The 17,881-nt window shown below is 42.2% G+C and overlaps 1 protein-coding gene across 1 annotated transcript in view; it reads left to right on the top strand.

Annotated features, from left to right (window-relative positions):
• ephb6 (eph receptor B6) overlaps nucleotides 1-17,531 on the top strand; it is a 31,057-nt gene extending 13,526 nt beyond the window's left edge. Inside the window, exons 3-18 of the mRNA XM_034553750.1 lie at nucleotides 496-768; nucleotides 2,429-2,598; nucleotides 2,700-2,995; nucleotides 11,457-11,612; nucleotides 11,970-12,241; nucleotides 12,777-12,858; nucleotides 13,671-13,795; nucleotides 13,869-14,031; nucleotides 14,657-14,771; nucleotides 14,888-14,943; nucleotides 15,286-15,402; nucleotides 15,497-15,744; nucleotides 15,840-16,058; nucleotides 16,149-16,298; nucleotides 17,064-17,248; nucleotides 17,369-17,531. Coding sequence (XP_034409641.1) covers nucleotides 496-768; nucleotides 2,429-2,598; nucleotides 2,700-2,995; nucleotides 11,457-11,612; nucleotides 11,970-12,241; nucleotides 12,777-12,858; nucleotides 13,671-13,795; nucleotides 13,869-14,031; nucleotides 14,657-14,771; nucleotides 14,888-14,943; nucleotides 15,286-15,402; nucleotides 15,497-15,744; nucleotides 15,840-16,058; nucleotides 16,149-16,298; nucleotides 17,064-17,248; nucleotides 17,369-17,531 — 2,790 coding nt within the window. The remainder of the gene's footprint in view (nucleotides 1-495; nucleotides 769-2,428; nucleotides 2,599-2,699; nucleotides 2,996-11,456; nucleotides 11,613-11,969; nucleotides 12,242-12,776; nucleotides 12,859-13,670; nucleotides 13,796-13,868; nucleotides 14,032-14,656; nucleotides 14,772-14,887; nucleotides 14,944-15,285; nucleotides 15,403-15,496; nucleotides 15,745-15,839; nucleotides 16,059-16,148; nucleotides 16,299-17,063; nucleotides 17,249-17,368) is intronic.
• Nucleotides 17,532-17,881: the final 350 nt, after the last annotated feature.

The raw sequence follows: 17,881 nt of genomic DNA on the forward strand, positions 1-17,881 counted from the left end.
CTTAAAAAGTGTTATGTTCTAAGTGAATGGCTCAAGTGATTTAATTAACTACCGGTTTTATAATCATTGATTACCTCATTAGACATAGGAAAGTCTATAACTAGGACATAGAAATGACCTACTTCATTAGGGACAGTAAAAGTACAGTTTTTCACTTTAATTTAATTAAATTAATTAATTAATGATTTAATAATAATGTGTGTGTTATATCAGAACAAATGCTCTATTATACACGAAGAATAAAGATGTCAAACAACAGTGTGTGATGTTAGCAGAGGACTGGACCCACATGTCAGCAACACCGGTGGTATGTTCAATATTTACCTTGTGATCTTAAAGATACAAGGACGATTCTTAACTGTGGACAAACCATAAACACAGCAAGGTTTTTAGAGTTTACACAGGCTGATTCCTGAGCTACTTTCCTCAGATCATGTTTCCATTTTACAACGTTGGGTTTACACAAGCTCATAACATTGTTTCTGTCTCTCTCAGTGGGATGAGGTCAGTGTCCTGGACGACCGGGGGAAGCTCATACGAACCTTCGAGGTCTGTAATGTCAACCAAAATCCCCGTATTCAAGACAACTGGTTGGCGACGCCCTTCCTGTACCGCCACTCTGCTCCACGGGTGTTTGTCACGCTGCGTTTCTCGGTGCGTGACTGCGCCAGCCTCCGATCCCCGTCACCCACCTGCCGAGAGACACTCACCCTGTACTACAAACAGGCCGACTCCCAGAGAGAGCTGGAGAGGACCTGGACAGCTGAGGTGAGGCAAAATACCAGATGTATGTATTTCCATAGCAAATACAACAAACCCTTTTTGACATTGTTAAGTAGCACTTATACACTAATATGGGTTTATTTATAAAACAGATTCCCAGAAAGAAATGTGGACCAGACCATGTGCCATTAAAGAAAAGCTGTGGACAAGCGGTTGTTCGCTTTACATGTCTTTGAATCCAGATTATTGTAGTTCAACAGAACCTCTTTCCCAGTTATTTACTTCACCAGAAAGACTCATAAAGCAAAGTAAAATGCCATTTCTATTGATGTTGTGCTTGCGTTACTCTAAAACTCCCTAAACCTCCCATCATCTCATGACAAGGAGTAATTGTATAATCATCGTGATTATTGTTGGGCTTGTCAAAAAAAAGCTGTTGAGAATGAAACACTGGTGTGAAGCACATACTCGTTGAGAACTGTGGTTTACAAAATGCAAAAATGTGCCACTGCGGTCTCAGGAAAAGTCACTTCAGGCCCACTAATTACATCTTTGAGGCATAAAATATACAACTGTGACCATTTTACACTCATTGCAGGAAGCTCATGTGTTTAAGTGACTCACACTGACTCTCCAAAGATGTTTTATTTATTTATGCATTTAGTCGTCGTTTTTTTTCTGGGACATTTTGAGCTACCAAGTCTGAATTGCCTGAGCTACATGTGCAGTCACAGTGGGAGGGATGCAATACTTGTATGAATGCATTTCTCCTTCGGGAAGTGAGATGCCTTTTAAAGATGTAAATCAAAGCCTGATGAGGAATCAGACGAGAGTCACAGAAGAGTCAGGAAGCACTGCAGCGCTGAAAGTCATCGCAGGGACTTGAGCGCGGACCCCCGCTGGGACCTGCATACATACAAGTCAACGTTTACTCTTCTCCCCAAACCACTTCATATTATTCATGTGCCTGGGAAAAATGCAGCAAACCCTGAGCTTGTCTTTCATCTAGTCATTTTCCCTTTTTCTTTAATTTTTTTAATTCTGATTTTACTTGTGCAGTGCACAAAATTTTCAAAATGTGCCTGTTTGGACCGGGCTGGTTGCTGGGCCTCTGGTATTGCTTCATCCCGTTCAGTGGTGTAACATTTAATTCAAATAGTGGTCCCCTCAATACACGACACAGTGTGCACTTTGTAACACGCTTCTATTAAATATGTCCTGTAGATCTCATGAGACCATGACTAATACATTTGTCCGTACATCTCCGGTCTCTCTTTCTTCCTCTGCTCTTGAATGTACTGTAATGAGCAACAGAGAGCAAGATGAACCCAGCATGCTGTTTGGTGGATTAACAGTTAATAGGGGTCCCCTCTTAATACACTACACAGTGTGTACATAACGCACTACTAATAAATATGTCCTGTGGCTCTAAAGAGGTCCACTCCACACTGCAATCCTCAGCAATACCTCACGCCAAGTGTGATGAAGGGCTGTTAAATAAATCGATGGACTTACATGCAGACAGAGCGTGCTTCCACTTTAGTTAGATGCACTGTATATTCCCTTCTCCTATTAACCAGCTCCATTCAATGTGCATCACTTTCCTTCCTGTCAGCTACACTTTCTCTCTATTTTGTTTTCTTGTGACCACTTATTGTCTTTCTCTCCACCGGCTGCTGTCCACTCGGTTCTTTCCTCACCACAGCCGTCCAACGGAGAGAAGGAAACCAGGGAAGGTTGGGTGAAGATCGACACCATCGCAGCTGATAAGAGTTTCTCCAAGGTGGAGCCCAGTTCACCTCACCAGTATCAGCCCAACAGATACAGCCGAATCAACATCAAGACACGCAGCTTTGCGCCACTCACACGTAATGGGTAACCATGCCTGTGCTTCACTATGTCGCTCATGTTTTACTAACGTTATCACTCCCAAAGGACTACATGTCCCCCATCATAACATGTGACCCTTGTTTCAGATTTGTCCTGGCGGTGGTGGACAGTGGAGCTTGTGTTTCCCTCATGGGTGTGTCCGTGTTCTATCGGCGCTGTCCAGCCACCAGCATGTACTTGGCATCCTACCCGGCAACTCCCTCCGGGGCTGAGCCGACTGCCTTAGTGCCCCTGAGCGGGACATGTGTCCCCCACAGTAGAGCACAGGGAGGCACGCCCCCTCGAATGCACTGCAATGCTGAAGGGGAGTGGATGGTTCCTGTGGGGGGATGCGTCTGTGATGAAGGCTATGAGCAGAACCTCAATGGATCTGCCTGCTTGGGTAAGTCACAGAATACTGATACGCCGGATTCCTCATTGTGTTCATTTCACTTTTCATGTAAAGTAGCTACAACATCAGCCTTCTTATAATAGTTTAAAAAGCATTCCAGCAATTTAGTAATGTACCTCCATTAAGTTAGGTAACTCGTGAGAGACACATGAAATGCAAAATGATAAATAGTTAAATTGATTCTGCAGAGGCCGAGATGTCGGTCACACTCTAAAGACATTGAGTCCTACATTTCCCATCATGCAACAAGATTAACACTCCGAACTGAGATTATTTTGTGAGACTTGACAAAGCTCAAAGTTACAACAGATACAACATCTTTCACAGGTGGAGTAGAGCTGGCACGTTTCTTCAAAAAACTTAAAGTATATAATTTGTCCAAATTATTTTGAGTTTTTCCATCTATGACGTTGAATACAAATTGGCCACAGCATGCGTATACTGTGAGTTTGACCAGTTCATTACGGATATAATATTATCTTTGTTGCCCATGTTCTAAAGGAGTTTGACTTTCTAATTGAAAATGTTTTATCACTCATTTCTTCAATTGCAAAAAAATGGTAACTGTTCAAGCTCATTTGAACTAAAATATAAAAAAAATAAAAACTGATAATCAACTTTTAGGCCACTCTTGACTTCCAGGTCTCTTCTTGGCATTTGCTAAGATATGAAGCTCAATATTGAGAGGAGCTGCTGTCGCTCTGAGATACAGCCGTGTTTGATGTAGAGACCAGAGGGAGCGATGGCAGGTTCGGGTTGAGATGAGAATAGGAGAGGCCGTATTTTGTCCTTGCAGAGAATTTTTAGTGATGTAACATTTGCATATATTCTGTAATAAATAGTAAATGGTGAGTAAAATAGCATTTTACAGGCCTACCATCAGGAATATAAAGATTTTAAATTGGTAATGTACTGCTAACTTTACTGGAGAGGAGAGGAGAGGAGAGGCATTGGTTAGCAAGTGCAAAAATGGTCCAAAACATTTTCACTTATCAAAGTGTGTGTGAGTGGGAAAAAAAAAATTGAGAGATGTCCAGACGGACAGGAAGGGATATCAAGAGAGAGCAGGAGGAGGAAGGACAGGAAGAGAGGGAGAAAGAGAGAGAGAGAGAGAGAGAGAGAGAGGGAGAGAGCCACAGTGAGAGGGATGTGACACATTTAGGTCATGGCGATGTAAAGGCCACTCGTCTGTGAACAAGTGACAGAAACCGCAGGGGGAGAGAGGGGGAGTGGAGGGGAAACAGGGAGAGGTGGAGGGAGAGTGAAAGATATGAGGATGCAAGCTAATGACTTAAAGAACTGAGTGGGCATGAACTGTTGAGGTTGTGAAGGCGAAAGAGTGGACGATTGTCTCTTTATGCTCAAGTGTATCTTGCTGCATTGCTTTCCACATATGTCTGTAAATGCCGGCATGACGCTATAAAACTGAAGCCCACCAGGAATTTCAATGGCCATAATTGTTGAGCTCCGTTGCACAGGGGCCCTCAAAGTCTAACTACCTCCAGCACAATTAATCCTCCAATCCTGCCAAGTCAGCTGTGAAATGCGTTCATGCTTACATCTGCCCTCGGCCCGCCACTTGTGTTTGTCTGCATCTGATTGATATTTACTGACGAATCACCCCTCGACACAGCTCAGCTGCCGGAGCAAAGGCTCCCAGTGGCCGTCCATGAATGATCTGACACATTGCTGCCCACGCTGCTCCGGCTTTTTGTTCCAACTCTGATTTGATTATGTTTTGTTGATCACTTCACTGACTAATGATGTGGACTGGCATCATGACATTGTTGTCCGCTCTGGCTCCCTGGGAATGTTGAGAAAAGGGGCAGATGGTTAACTGGCGACGCAGTCGTGAGGAATTATTAACAGTAGCCGGTCCTTGTTCTCACCAGAAAGTGGAGCGTCGGACTTTTCAAACTTGTACATTTTGTTTGAATTAAGCACTAAGGACATTTGATAATAGTTCAAGGTGAGCAAAGGAAAGCGCTGAACGTATGTATTGGTGGAAATCTGTAATTAAAGGCACAAAAAGGTCATTGTTTTTCTTTTTTAGATAAAAAATACAACACTTTATCAAAAAGGAAACTATAGCATTGTTTTCCACTTACCACTGACATGCATTTCATTTCAGACATTATTCAACACACTGACCAGTACCCTGGGAAGATGTATTCCCAGGGCCACCAGCAGGTCAAAGCTTTCACTTATAACTAATAAAATATCTCAAATCTTACTGGATGGATTTGCCCAAAAGACTTTACAGACAGAGTTTTCAGGAACTTTACAACGCGTAATAACAACTTGATTTTTGATTTGATTTTGATTGACACATTTTCATCGTATCTGTCTTTTAAATGAAAATGAGTCATAGAGAATTAAAAAAAAAACCTTCAGAGGAGCTTGGGGGAAAAACTTTACAGTAGTTTTTTAATCTACTACATGTCTGATGCCTGATTATTCTGTTAATTCAGACTCTCCAAAACAACACCACACCATATAATTAAATAATCAACTGAAACATCAAACACTTACTAAAACACAGCTGGCATTTTGACAGACAGACATTTAAAGACCATTTTGTAACTAATTTATACGGCTGTTTATCACACGCGAGTCTAAAGGAACATCTGGCTTCTATACAATCTCTGTGGCATTCAAGGCTCAGTTTTAGATAAGAATTCATCTTCAGTCTTCTGAAAAATGATGCGGACAGAGGCAGACGACAAGCAGCAGCTGTCCGATGATTTCATCCTTTTGACATTTGTATCCCACAAGGGAGACGGAGAGGCAGAGAGAACAAGCGGAAACACGACTGAGCATGAGACACAATTACACCTGTTCAGCCAAACATGAAGCCGTCCTTTAGTTTTGGGCTCCCCGAGTTGGTCCTCAGACAAGCTCCTTCCCTCTGTTTGATTCCTCTCAAACATTAAGCCACTGTCGAGGATTTGGGACACGGATTACAGCTGGATGCTCAAATGGGCTCGAAATTAATTTGGACCCGTGTTGATATTTTCTGCTGCGTGCGACTGAAATATTCAACGCGTCAGATTGTCCTAAACACAGCGCACATTCACTCACTATCCTGAGGCTTGTTGTGATGGGAAACAAGAACATTTGGCCAGGGGAGGAAGTAAAAGTAAGAGTGCAAGCTTGATATTATTTTTTGTGTGATGACTGACTCTCTCTGGTCCCAAAAAGAAACTTTTCACCAAACAGCATGGATACACACCTCAAAGCGTTTCTTCATAACTGATATCCATCACCATATATCAAGTAGATACCTATGAGCAATGTTGACATTCAGTTGCCTTCCCGTCTATCAATAAAGATCGAGCATTGAGCCAGACTTCGTTGAGTGAAATGATCAATGAGATCTAGTATTGACCGTTGGCTGGACGCTGTGGGAGAGTAGCTCCATGATGACAACTATCACAACAGTCATTTATTTTGCATGTTAGATAATAAGATAAAGTAGTGTAATGATAAGAGGAATTTTTTCAAAGCAAAATTGTTGAATCCATGGTGGGCCAGGATTTTAGAAGTGTTCAGACTTGACTAGCACAAAACAAATTGACACTCAATTTCCATCTATTCACATTATATGTAACACTTTTTGTAATTTGTATTTCCTATATAGAGTGCTGCAGGAATTGCGTATTGTTGTAGGCCAATCCAGCAGTCATACTGGTTCCCACAACAAAAAGACTGGATTTTTAATTATTACAGAAAATAAGTTCTGTGGCAAACAAACATTGATGATACTTACACATATTGTTCAGCAAGATCATCTTCACAAACGAACACCACTTTCATGTTTTTTTAGGGTAACTGCTAATGCTAAAGTAAAAAGCTAATGTTGGGCATGAAACAACGTTACCGCGTTGTGACTTCACGTCACAACCACTAAGTGTTCGGCTGCATGGTGGTAAAGATTGTCTCATTTAGCCACTTGTTGTTCAAATCTCTTCATCTTGTTTTCACCACAGACCTTATTTGGGACACCTAACCAAACATTTATCTTTGCTGACATTTAATGAGAGATTTGCAGAGAGAGTTCAGCATTTTGTTTAACTTAACTGTTATAGTGTCGATTCCAGCAGAAAACGCTCTTAAAACATCACGGTTCACTATTTGCTCAGCAGCAAACAGCAGACGGACACCGTGAGAGACGAGTGGAGCATTTAACATCTAAATAATCAATATTTCCCTCGGGAGACTAAAAGAGAGGCAATATTGGACTTACAGAACACAAATCCAAATGATTGATAATGTTACTCCGTGACTGCTCAACGTGAGAATAAGCAATTTATATATTAAAAATGAGAATAATGTGCTCATCAAAAAAAGAAAAAGAAAGTCAATACACCGAAAAGTCTATTGTATTCTCCTTTGTGTATTCGAAATATTTGAAAATTGGAAATCTTTGTCCACGTAGTTTTTCTTTCACATGGATGTTTGCCTTTCAAAGACTTGCTGCCTCATTCAACTATATCCAGTGTGGGAAATAACAAATGTCTCTTTTTGCTTTTGTTGATTTGTAGGATATGTCTGAACCATGCTGTGGAATGTTTTATTGTGCAGTATTTTTTTTTATATGTGCATGCACATATACATCGCCATGACCTAAATGTGTCACATCCTACTATTTTTAGCTACAGGATAGTTCACGATCTGTGAAGAGTTGCTTGTATATGCCCGTGTGCTGATAGAGCATATCATATATGGTCCAGTGTATATGATCCAGTGTATATGATCCAGTGTATATGATCCAGTGTATATGATCAGTGTATATGTCAGTTGTTTCTGTCTGCACTGACAAACCGAATGGAGATAAAATAATGGATGGAGAGACGCAGAGGAGACATTTACAGTAGGAACCATGTGTGCTCATCTCTCCTGTTGTGTGGTCGCATCTGTGACCGAGCTTATGTATGTTTGTGTGCCCGAGAGAGAGGGAGGGAGAGAGAGAGAGATGGAGGGAGAGAGGGAGAGAGAGGGAGGAAGAGAGAGATTATGCTGCGAGCCAAACGAGGGAATGAGCGCATGAAACGGGAAGAAAAAGAGAAATTGGGTCAGCAATCTACAAACCAAAGTATTATGTTAACATCAAATTACTCACCTCATTGCTTTTTTCTATTTCTGTTTATCTACTCAGAAACTACTTTCAGACAATTGTTTTTTCTCCTAACAGGATTTAATTTTGTTTGCATGTAGCCTTTGCTAAGATCATCCTTTCCCCGTGTCATTCTCTATTCATTTATCTATAGCTCCATCTCTTTTTATTCTCTAATTTTCTTATTGTTATTTTTCTCATTTTGCTATGTTTTCTCATTTCATTGTTCTTTAATTGCCACGTCATCCCTGGAATATTTCTTAGTTTTGCTGCTTATAGTTTGCTGAATTTTCAGATCAATATTACTCAGCATGACATCTTCAAAGTGCTTGTTTTTCCCCCAAAACCCAAAGATATTTAGTTTAAGACGATATTAAACATAAAAAGGGGCCAAACCTCAAGCTGGAGCTACTGGAGCCAGATTTTGGCTAAAACAATTACTTAGTTCCATAGTTGCATGTTCAATTTCTGACGATGGAGAAATCCCTTAATCGAGTGATCAGTTCAGCTCTTATTTGTGAGTTCATTCATTAAAATGTATATCTTATATCTGTTATTCTTACTGTCATACACTACAATATCACCAACCCTTGCTGTGACTGTACTTTCCAGAGTTACGGATGTATGATCAAGGAATCTGTGTCTCTGCCATTATGGCCATGAATTGTGTACTTTATAGCTGGGAGATGGATGGATGTAGCCGGCAGTGGGGGATGGGGGTTGCACATCAGGCAAGAGGGCAGAGGACTTGCACTCTCATTGGCTGCTGTAATCAGGTGGGTGAAGATGGGGGGGTGGGGGGTTGTTACCGCAGCTCGTAACGCCGATGAGAGGCTTTGTAGCAAAGTCATGTTTTGTGTCAGAGCTGTAAGAGAACACATTTGGTAATGTGCAGCCGGGACATAAAAGATTGAGGAAGGAGGATATCTCCCTCTCCTCTTTTCCTCTTTCCCCCTCTGTTTCCTCGTTTTTCACCCATCATCTGTCGCTCATGTACATAATTCCCATGTTCATCCTTCAACCGTCCTTGGCCGTCCTTCTCTCTGTTCACTTCTGCCCCTTTTCTAGTTCATTCTCCCTCTCTGATCTCTCAACATCCTTTTACTTCTCTCCATCTCCCTTTTTCTTTCCTTTTCACACCTGTTTGAAAGCAAAGTCAGCTCTCTGAAACAAGTGAGAACACAGAAAGCCTTTTATCTGTTTATTCTTCACCCTCTTTCACTTCTTACCGTCTTATCTTCTTCTCCCGGACACCATCTAGGATACACACATGCATCCACTGACACATACACTGTGTCACATTTGATACATTGTTCTTGACAAGGTTATGTAAACAAGGTGAGGGGTTCATTCCTGCTGGCCATAAAGAGCACACAGTCATCCTCTCTCTTCCATCCCTCTGTTTAAAAACATATGAGAGGATCCTTCTTTCAAGCCGTTGGTCAGGTGTTATCAGGTGGGCCATTTACACACTCAAAGATACAAGAAGGCCCCGCCTGTGAACACAAACACACTCCACACTTTAAAGGGAGCTCCTTTTGAACGATGCAGCCTGTAGTTGACTCTGCTTTCGGCGTTCACACAGTGAAAATGGCAGCAGACCAACCTGGAGGCACAACCCTCAATGTTCTCTTAGTTCTGCTCAGGACGAGCACTCAGCAGCATGAAGTGTGTGAGTGCTCAGCTGTCCTGCTTTTGACATTAACAACTGACACATTTCACAGATTTTCCACTGTAAAGCACATCAATTCAGGATAACAGCCTGCACGTTCAAATGGTGTGTGTGTGTGTGTGTGTGTGTGTGTGTGTGTGTGTGTGTGTGTGAGAGAGAGAGAGAGAGACAGATAGGAGGGGGGCGGGGGGGGGGAGAGAGGAGAAGAGATAAGCATGCTTTGAACTTAAATTTATTTTATATTTTAATGGATTACATCACTTGATTTGTGGATAAGAATTAATTATTACTGTATTTATATAAAATTTTCTTTTGTATTAGGGAATAATTACACATATTCTCCCATGGCTATCATGGGATTTGGTGAAAATATATTTTTGTATTTAATAAAAACTTTCCACCCACATCTGACAAGGAATAGTTTGACATTTTAGGGGGAATGCTTATTCGCTTTCTAGTGGAGAGTTAGCGGAGAAGATTTATTCCGCTCTCAAATCTGTCCATTAACTGTGAGGCTAAAGCCAGTAGCTGGTTAGCTTGGCTTAGCACAAGGTCTGGAAACACGGGGAAAGCTTGCCTGGCTCTGTCCAAATTTAACAAAATGTACTTCCTAGTCCCTCTAAGCTCGGACAAAATCTAGTTTAAATGACACACAGTTGCTTGGTTAGCTGTTTCCAGTATTTACTGTACAAACACAAGAATTACTCTAACTGCAAGAAAGCGAAGAAGTCCGTCTCTCAAAACTATGGTCCAGGGTCCATGTTGTCATTTTGAACTGGAGTGTGTCGGCTGTGGTTTTGCTGCTAGCGCGAGCCGCGTCCTCTGAATGACGAAACCAACAACAAGCAGCAGGATGAACTTTTGTCTCAAAGGGAACCACAAGCCAATATCAAATTGATGCTTTACCCAAAAATAGTTTGTGGTATTTGAGATTTGAAAGGTTTATGTGGTCAAATAGTGAGGTCAAAATAGTTCAAATCAAATCTAGGATATGGAAAATGTGTTTCTTTTGGTGATGATAAGCCTCAAGTATTTCCTCTTCATTTATACAGTATGTGTTCTTCTTTATATACACACCTAATCAATTAATCTATGATCATTAACCAACCTTAATACTAATAGTTGACAAAACAATCGTATCTGCAGGTCCACTTACTCGCTTGTTCCTGAGCTTTTGACCAGGATGTCGTGGAACTTGATCCTCAGACTTTCCATTTTCTACATCTTCAGAATCAAAGACCTTGAGTCCATATAGTTTTTAACTGCTGCTTCCATGGTCTATTAACTTTCAACCTCTTATACTGATACTTTGCATGTGTTTCAGCTGCAAATAGAACTACTGGCAGTTTTCTGTTTGGTTTAAATTTGACAAAACATTTACATTTGTTCATTTATTTTTCTATAAAATATCATAACTTAAAGTAAATGAGACACCGTGTCGCAGTAATTAGTCAAATCAGTGTCGTACAGCTTTAAACCCCCTGCTGACTCCTACTTGACGCGGCTGGTAAGCGATGCTTTGCTTGACACTACGGGAAGCCGCCTCGGAAATGATAGGTTCCATTTTGTGTGAAAAAACCCTTCAAAGTGAACACTTTATGTATTTGATTGTAAACTGAGAATGAAGCTCAACCCTCCCCGTGTCTCTTGGTGTCGCTCTGCAGCTTGTCCGGTGGGCTACTTCAAGTCCCTGGCGGGCTCCATTCCCTGCTCGGTGTGTCCCTCCAACAGCAGAACCAGCCAAGAGGGGTCGAGTGTGTGTGAATGTCGCAGCGGATTTTACCGGACAGCTAATGATGCCAACTCTTCTGCCTGCACAAGTGAGCTTTGTTGGTTTGTTTGTTTATGCTCTCTGGGATGTGTTCAAGGGGCCTCATTGGTGATTGTCATCTACTCGGACTGTGAGAACGGAGATGCACAGAACCACTTTTATCATAATATAATTGAAGTGTAATTCCACCAGCAGAAGTATTTAGTTGCTCTGCTCACATAAATTGTGTCACGGCCACACTTAGTTTTATAATGTTCTTTCCATGACTTAACTTGGTTAAATGTCTTTACCAGGAAGCAGCTTCTTTTTTCATATCTCAAACTTCTTAGCAGGTTTTTCCACCTAAGTGTCCACCGCTTACATTATGTATGTCGAACTGGTACCCTTCTCTCTATCTTCTCCCCAGCTCCTCCATCTGCACCGGTCTCTCTGTCCTGGGAGTATGAGAGCGCCGATGGTGGGGTGTCCTTAAGGTGGCGCCCTCCAGTGGACATGGGAGGCCGCAGTGATGTGTGGTACGGTGTGGTGTGTCGCATCTGCCCTTCAGCCACCTTCACCAACCCAGCGGCGTGCTCCTGGTGTGGAGAGGGCGTCACCTTCAGCCCCTCCCAGACGAACCTGAAACAAACCAAGGTCACCCTCAACAATCTGCTGACCAGAGTCACTTATCTCATACAGGTACTGTGCAAGTTAAAGGCACACAACTCTCTCCCTTATCACCTTGTAGATAGTCTAAAACCGTCTCCAGAGTTGGTTTTACACTAACAATTTTTGGACTGAATCAATGACGACAGTTGGATGCTTTTTGAAGAACCTTTTTGGGAATGTTTCAAGGGTCTGTAACACTGTAAAATGTCCCCTTTCATTGAAATTAAATAATTACTGTGTGCTTGTAAAACAATAATTGTTTTGGACAAAGTGTTTTACACACTGATTGCTGATTTCCTGGAGCCAAGAAGGAGGCCGGCCCTCTGTGCCACATTATTCCATAAGCTCCAAATACACAGTAACATGTATTATTTAGCTTGTGCAAACTTGACTACATTATAGCTTGTTTCTTTTTCATATTGGAAAGATGTTTCCCATTTTCTGGTGTTTGTTGACTGACCAACACGGCTGCATGTGTGAGGCTTTCTTTCTCAAACAAGCATGTCATAAAAGTAAATAGAAAAAAAGGCTTTCTGTCAGATCTGTGTGTTCTCCTTATTGACAGGTGCAAGCCATGAATGAGGTGTCAGCTTTGAGTCCTTTTCCAGCTCGATACACAAGCATCAATTTCACTACGAGCCAGTCAGGTGAGCGCCGGACAGGGAGGATGAAAAAGATGAGATGAAAGAGAAGACAAGCTCTGATGATGATGTTTGTGTAGAAACGGTGTGGCTGTGTGTGTGTGTGTGTGTGTGTGTGTGTGTGTGTGTGTGTGTGTGTGTGTGTGTGTGTGTGTGTGTGTGTGTGTGTGTGTGTGTGTGTGTGTGTGTGTGTGTGTGTGTGTGTGTGTGTGTGTCGCTCTATATTTCTCTCTTTCTCTCTCTCTCTCTGCTCCATCTTTTCTCTTCCTGCTCTTTAGACAGGAGGTTGCTCGAGGTTACAATATCCTGTCAGGTCCCATTATAGTCACTGTGGAGGAAGAAAGGGAGAAATGAGAGATTGGAAGACAAAAAGACAGAAAAAGAGATGAAAGTAAACTAGAAAGGAGAGGAGAGGAGAGGAGAGATGGCCATTGTGCAGACAAAGTACGCTGTTATTCGATTTTCAAGACTGAATAAAAGTCTCCATGAGCCTAACTGATCTAAAAAACCTGCTTGTGTCTGCTCTCAGAGTATTAATTAAATGAAAAGGAATGTCGGAAAGTCCCCTCACTGGCATGGCTAGCCAGCACTGACTGTAACTAGATCCTGCATGGTGCTCCATTTAAAAACTCCACTTTCATGCTCTACTAAATATCCTCCACAAGTTCTTTAACGTTGCCCCCTTGTGGTCACGATCACTTTAACATAACATAACTGTTTTATTGTTGTAGGATGACGGGGTTAAATGATCGATCATCACATCCCTCAGGGGAAACTTAATCCCAGCTCAAACATCAGTCTTCTGTTCTCTACCGCAGTTCCCAGCACAGTTCCCATGATGCACCAGCTGAGCCGAGCCCCAGACTCCATCACTCTCTCGTGGCCTCAGCCGGACCGGCCCAATGGCGACATCCTGGAGTACCAGCTGAGATACTATGATAAGGTAATAGTGTAGTAATAGTCCGAGTCCCCACAACATATTCTTATATATATATAACTTCTTCTGTATTCCTCAGGGTTCAGATGTGGACACCGCAGCAAGCGTGTACAGTGAGACCAACACGGCGACCATCGACTCTCTGATCCCCGGTTCCATCTACGCCTTCCAGATCAGAGCTCGAAACGAGCGTGGCTACGGCCCCTACAGCAACACCATCTACTTCACCACGCTGCCTCTGGGTACAACGCTCACACTGTCATACATGTGGCATCCATGTTAGTCAGAGTGCATTACTGCAATCAACACACAACTGAACTGGTGGAATGTACCATATTATGGGGAAGAGGCCTTAATAATGTACAGAAAAAACATCATTTATTAAAGTAAGATGAAATATCAGGACAGCGTGTTCAACTAGTTACTGGTAATAAGTTTTGAATTATTTATTGCGTAATGATCTTAGGAATATGGCAGAAATAGAAAATAGAAAAATAGTTCTTTAATATACTGTTCATTACTGAAGTAGACGATGAATTGAAAATACAAACTAACTCTTTCTTTTCCAATGATGCTGTCTAAAAAGTGATGAGACCATCACTCAGTTCAATTCAATCTTATTTTATTTCACCAGAATAATCTAAATATCAATATGGTTTTCCAGGAAGTCCTCAGAGATTACTTTACAAGAGAATACATTCAAAGTAAAGTTCAATTTCTTATTGGAGGCTATTCTATAGTTAAGTGTGATATTCAATCCAGATTCTCCTGTCAGTGAAAATAAAATGGCTGATTTTAGAGAGTACTCTCAAAATGAATGTGTGTCAATGACACACGCTGATGGCTTTCTCACTTTCTCTCCCACAGAGGAACATTCTCAGCAGATCCAGAATCGACTTCCTCTTCTGGTTGGGTCAGTGATGGGTGGAGCAGCATTTCTGCTGGTGGTGGCAGCGATTGTGGTCGTGGTGGTATTTCGCAGGTAGGTTGTCGATCCGTTCACATGATCAGGCATATTTTATATGCATAGGCAATTGTAAAATATAAATGTGTTAATCACATGCACATTCATGCATTTGGTTTGCTTTCACATGGCAGAAAGAGGAGGGAGAGTCCGTACAGCGACAGACTCCAGAGGTACATCAGTAACCGAGGTGAGCACGTTTATTTTAATGCAATTTAGCTTTTTATTAATACATTTTTTTATTGAATTACTATTAAGTAGGCTGTTTGCTTTGTGCAAAATGCCACCTATTTTAACAATATTTTATATGATTTGGAGTCATGACTAACAAAGTTTGATTTTAATTTGTTTTGTGTCTTTTTGTTTGTTTAACATATATTTTAACCAATGGATGTTTAAGAAGTTTAGAGCTTAATTATTTTCAAGTTAAGTTTTTTTATTTTATATCTTTCAGTGTAGAATAACACCATAACAGATCATCCCAACCTTGTATCAAGCAAATACATGTGTTTAAAAAGCCTTTTAATTCCAGGTGGAGTTAAGTATTACGTGGACCCGTCGACTTATGATGACCCCAGTGAGGCCGTCAAAGAGTTCGCCCTTGAGATAGATCCCACTCATCTGAAGATTGAGGAGGTGATTGGTGCAGGTAGGCATGATTATCTCTTTTCTTTTAAACCGTATTGTAGCTATGTGATCATTATCAACAGAGTGTAATCTGTTCCACCTTCTCTCCATTCCAGCCCAGTTTGGGGAGGTTTCTCGAGGCCGCTACCGTCCGCTGGGTCGCAGGGAGGTGCTGGTGGCGGTGAAGTCTATACGCTGGGGGGCATCCGACAGAGAGAGGGGGCTGTTTCTCAGTGAAGCAGGGGTCATGGGACAGTTTGACCACCCCAACGTACTGAAGTTGGAGGGTGTGATCACCCATACCGCCCCAGAGAGGATCATCACTGAGTTCATGGAGAACGGGCCTTTGGACTCCTTCCTCAGAGTGAGACAACAACACACTGTCTCCAGCGTTGGCAACGTTGCTAGTTACTGTTTCACTGTAAACCAGAACTTCTCTCGCCCCTCTGCCCCTTTCAGGAGAACGAGGGCCAGTTCAGTGTCCTCCAGCTTATCGGGATGCTCAGAGGAGTTGGTGCAGGGATGCGTTACCTCTCTGAGAGAAACTTTGTCCACCGGGACCTGGCTGCTAGGAACGTGTTGGTCAACTCCAACCTGGTCTGTAAAGTGTCTGACTTTGGCCTGTCCCGACTCATGAGGGGCCTGGACCACAACATACCTACATACACTGCCTCATTGGTACGTATTGGAAGATGAGTGGTTGTTAATGCTTCTGATTGGTGCTTCCAGTGTAATATTAATTCACTGTCTGCCTTGGTCCTCCATCAGGGCAGTAAGATTCCTGTAAGGTGGACGGCCCCAGAATCCTTTCAGCATCGAAAGTTCAGCTCAGCGAGTGACTCCTGGAGCTTCGGCATACTAATGTGGGAAGTGATGTCTTATGGAGAGCGTCCATACTGGGACATGAGCAATCAAGAAGTGAGTATGTAGGAGAAGGAGGCCTGAGCAGAGGAAGTCATAATCAATTAGTGATGGGAATGCACTCACATCATGTGCTTAAGTGCGAGTTTAACTACTATAGTGGAATAACATGCCATTAAAAGTCCTGAGGAGCCCTGGTGGCACCAGCCATGAGCTGCAACGTCCACTATTTGCATCCAGCCGGAGACTTTTGATGCATGTCGTTCCCAATCCGTCTCACCCCTCATTTTGTTTTAGCTATTATATAAAGGCATAAAGAGATACACAAATAATGAAAAACATTAAAGTGTGGCATTCAATAGCATGCTATCAAGCGGAGTCAAAAGTAAAGAAGTATTACAAATTCCGATGTATGGTTTTATTGTCACATATGTATTGTATTGGTACAATGTACTGCTTTAATTACGATGTAGCAGACAATGTTCAAAGCCAATCAGTCAATGATTAAATAATTAAAGTACAATGCAAAAAACATAACATTTACTTATGCTGCTTTTTGGCTTAACATATTGTATAATTAATACCAGGGCATAAAAGCTGTACTTTTAAATCACGTTGTGCTTTACCACCACCCCACTCTTGATTTAACAGAAACATTTAAGTGCCAACAAAATGCCAAGCAGCTGGAATTTGCATAATTTCCTCTTAGTCACTCTTAACAAGCCCTTAGTGGTCTGTGACCTTTTATGTAAGGCAATTACACACGTCTCCTCACACCATCTGCCCTGCTCATGTCTGATGTCTCACTTGCTTTCTCTGCAGGTGATGAAGGCAGTAGCAGACCAGTATCGCCTCCCCGCCCCCCACAACTGCCCCTCTGCCCTCCACTCTCTGATGCTGCAGTGCTGGCAGGTTGATCGCGGGGACCGGCCAGGCTTCGACTCGCTCCTCTCATCCTTGGACCGGCTCATCAGGCACCCCGCCTCCCTCAAGGTGGAGCCAACTCGGTGAGGCACCAGCTTCTGGCAAATGCTTGAGCAAAACATATCAGAGGCGGCCGGTGATGAACAATCTGTTACATTTATGGATTGTCATGCCCTCTTTATTGACATTTCCCCTCTTTACAGAAGCTGCTCTCAGCCGCTGCTCAGCCCCACGCCCACAGACCTAACGGCAGTGGCAACGGTCAGTGATTGGCTGAAGGCTCTGAAGATGGAGAGATATCAGGATGAGTTTGATCAGGCAAACCTGGACACGTTGGACAGAGTCAGCAGGCTCAGCATGGAGTGAGTACAGATGGTTATTACTGTGCAGTTAAAGAACAGGACTGGTGACTATGTGCTTTTATTGAAAGTCATTTACATTTTATGTTTCTGCCGACCGTTCTCCAAGCATATCAAAAGTTTTAAATCGATTTTCTACCCTTCAGGCAGCCTTTTGTTTTTGCCCAGAGTTGTTTCCTGGAAGGTACAACCAAGTTTCTTATCACTTATCACAGCTCAAGGTTCAGGATAAGCAAACTCCATCTGTTTCCAAGGTCAAGCAGCAACTTTCATGCTCAACAATCTGTATACTTTTACAAATTGAGTAAAAAATAGACACTGAATAAGAAAACACACATCATTCGGTGTTCCTCAGAA

The sequence above is a fragment of the Cyclopterus lumpus genome, chromosome 16, assembly GCF_009769545.1.
Source record: "Cyclopterus lumpus isolate fCycLum1 chromosome 16, fCycLum1.pri, whole genome shotgun sequence".
Taxonomy (NCBI): domain Eukaryota; kingdom Metazoa; phylum Chordata; class Actinopteri; order Perciformes; family Cyclopteridae; genus Cyclopterus; species Cyclopterus lumpus.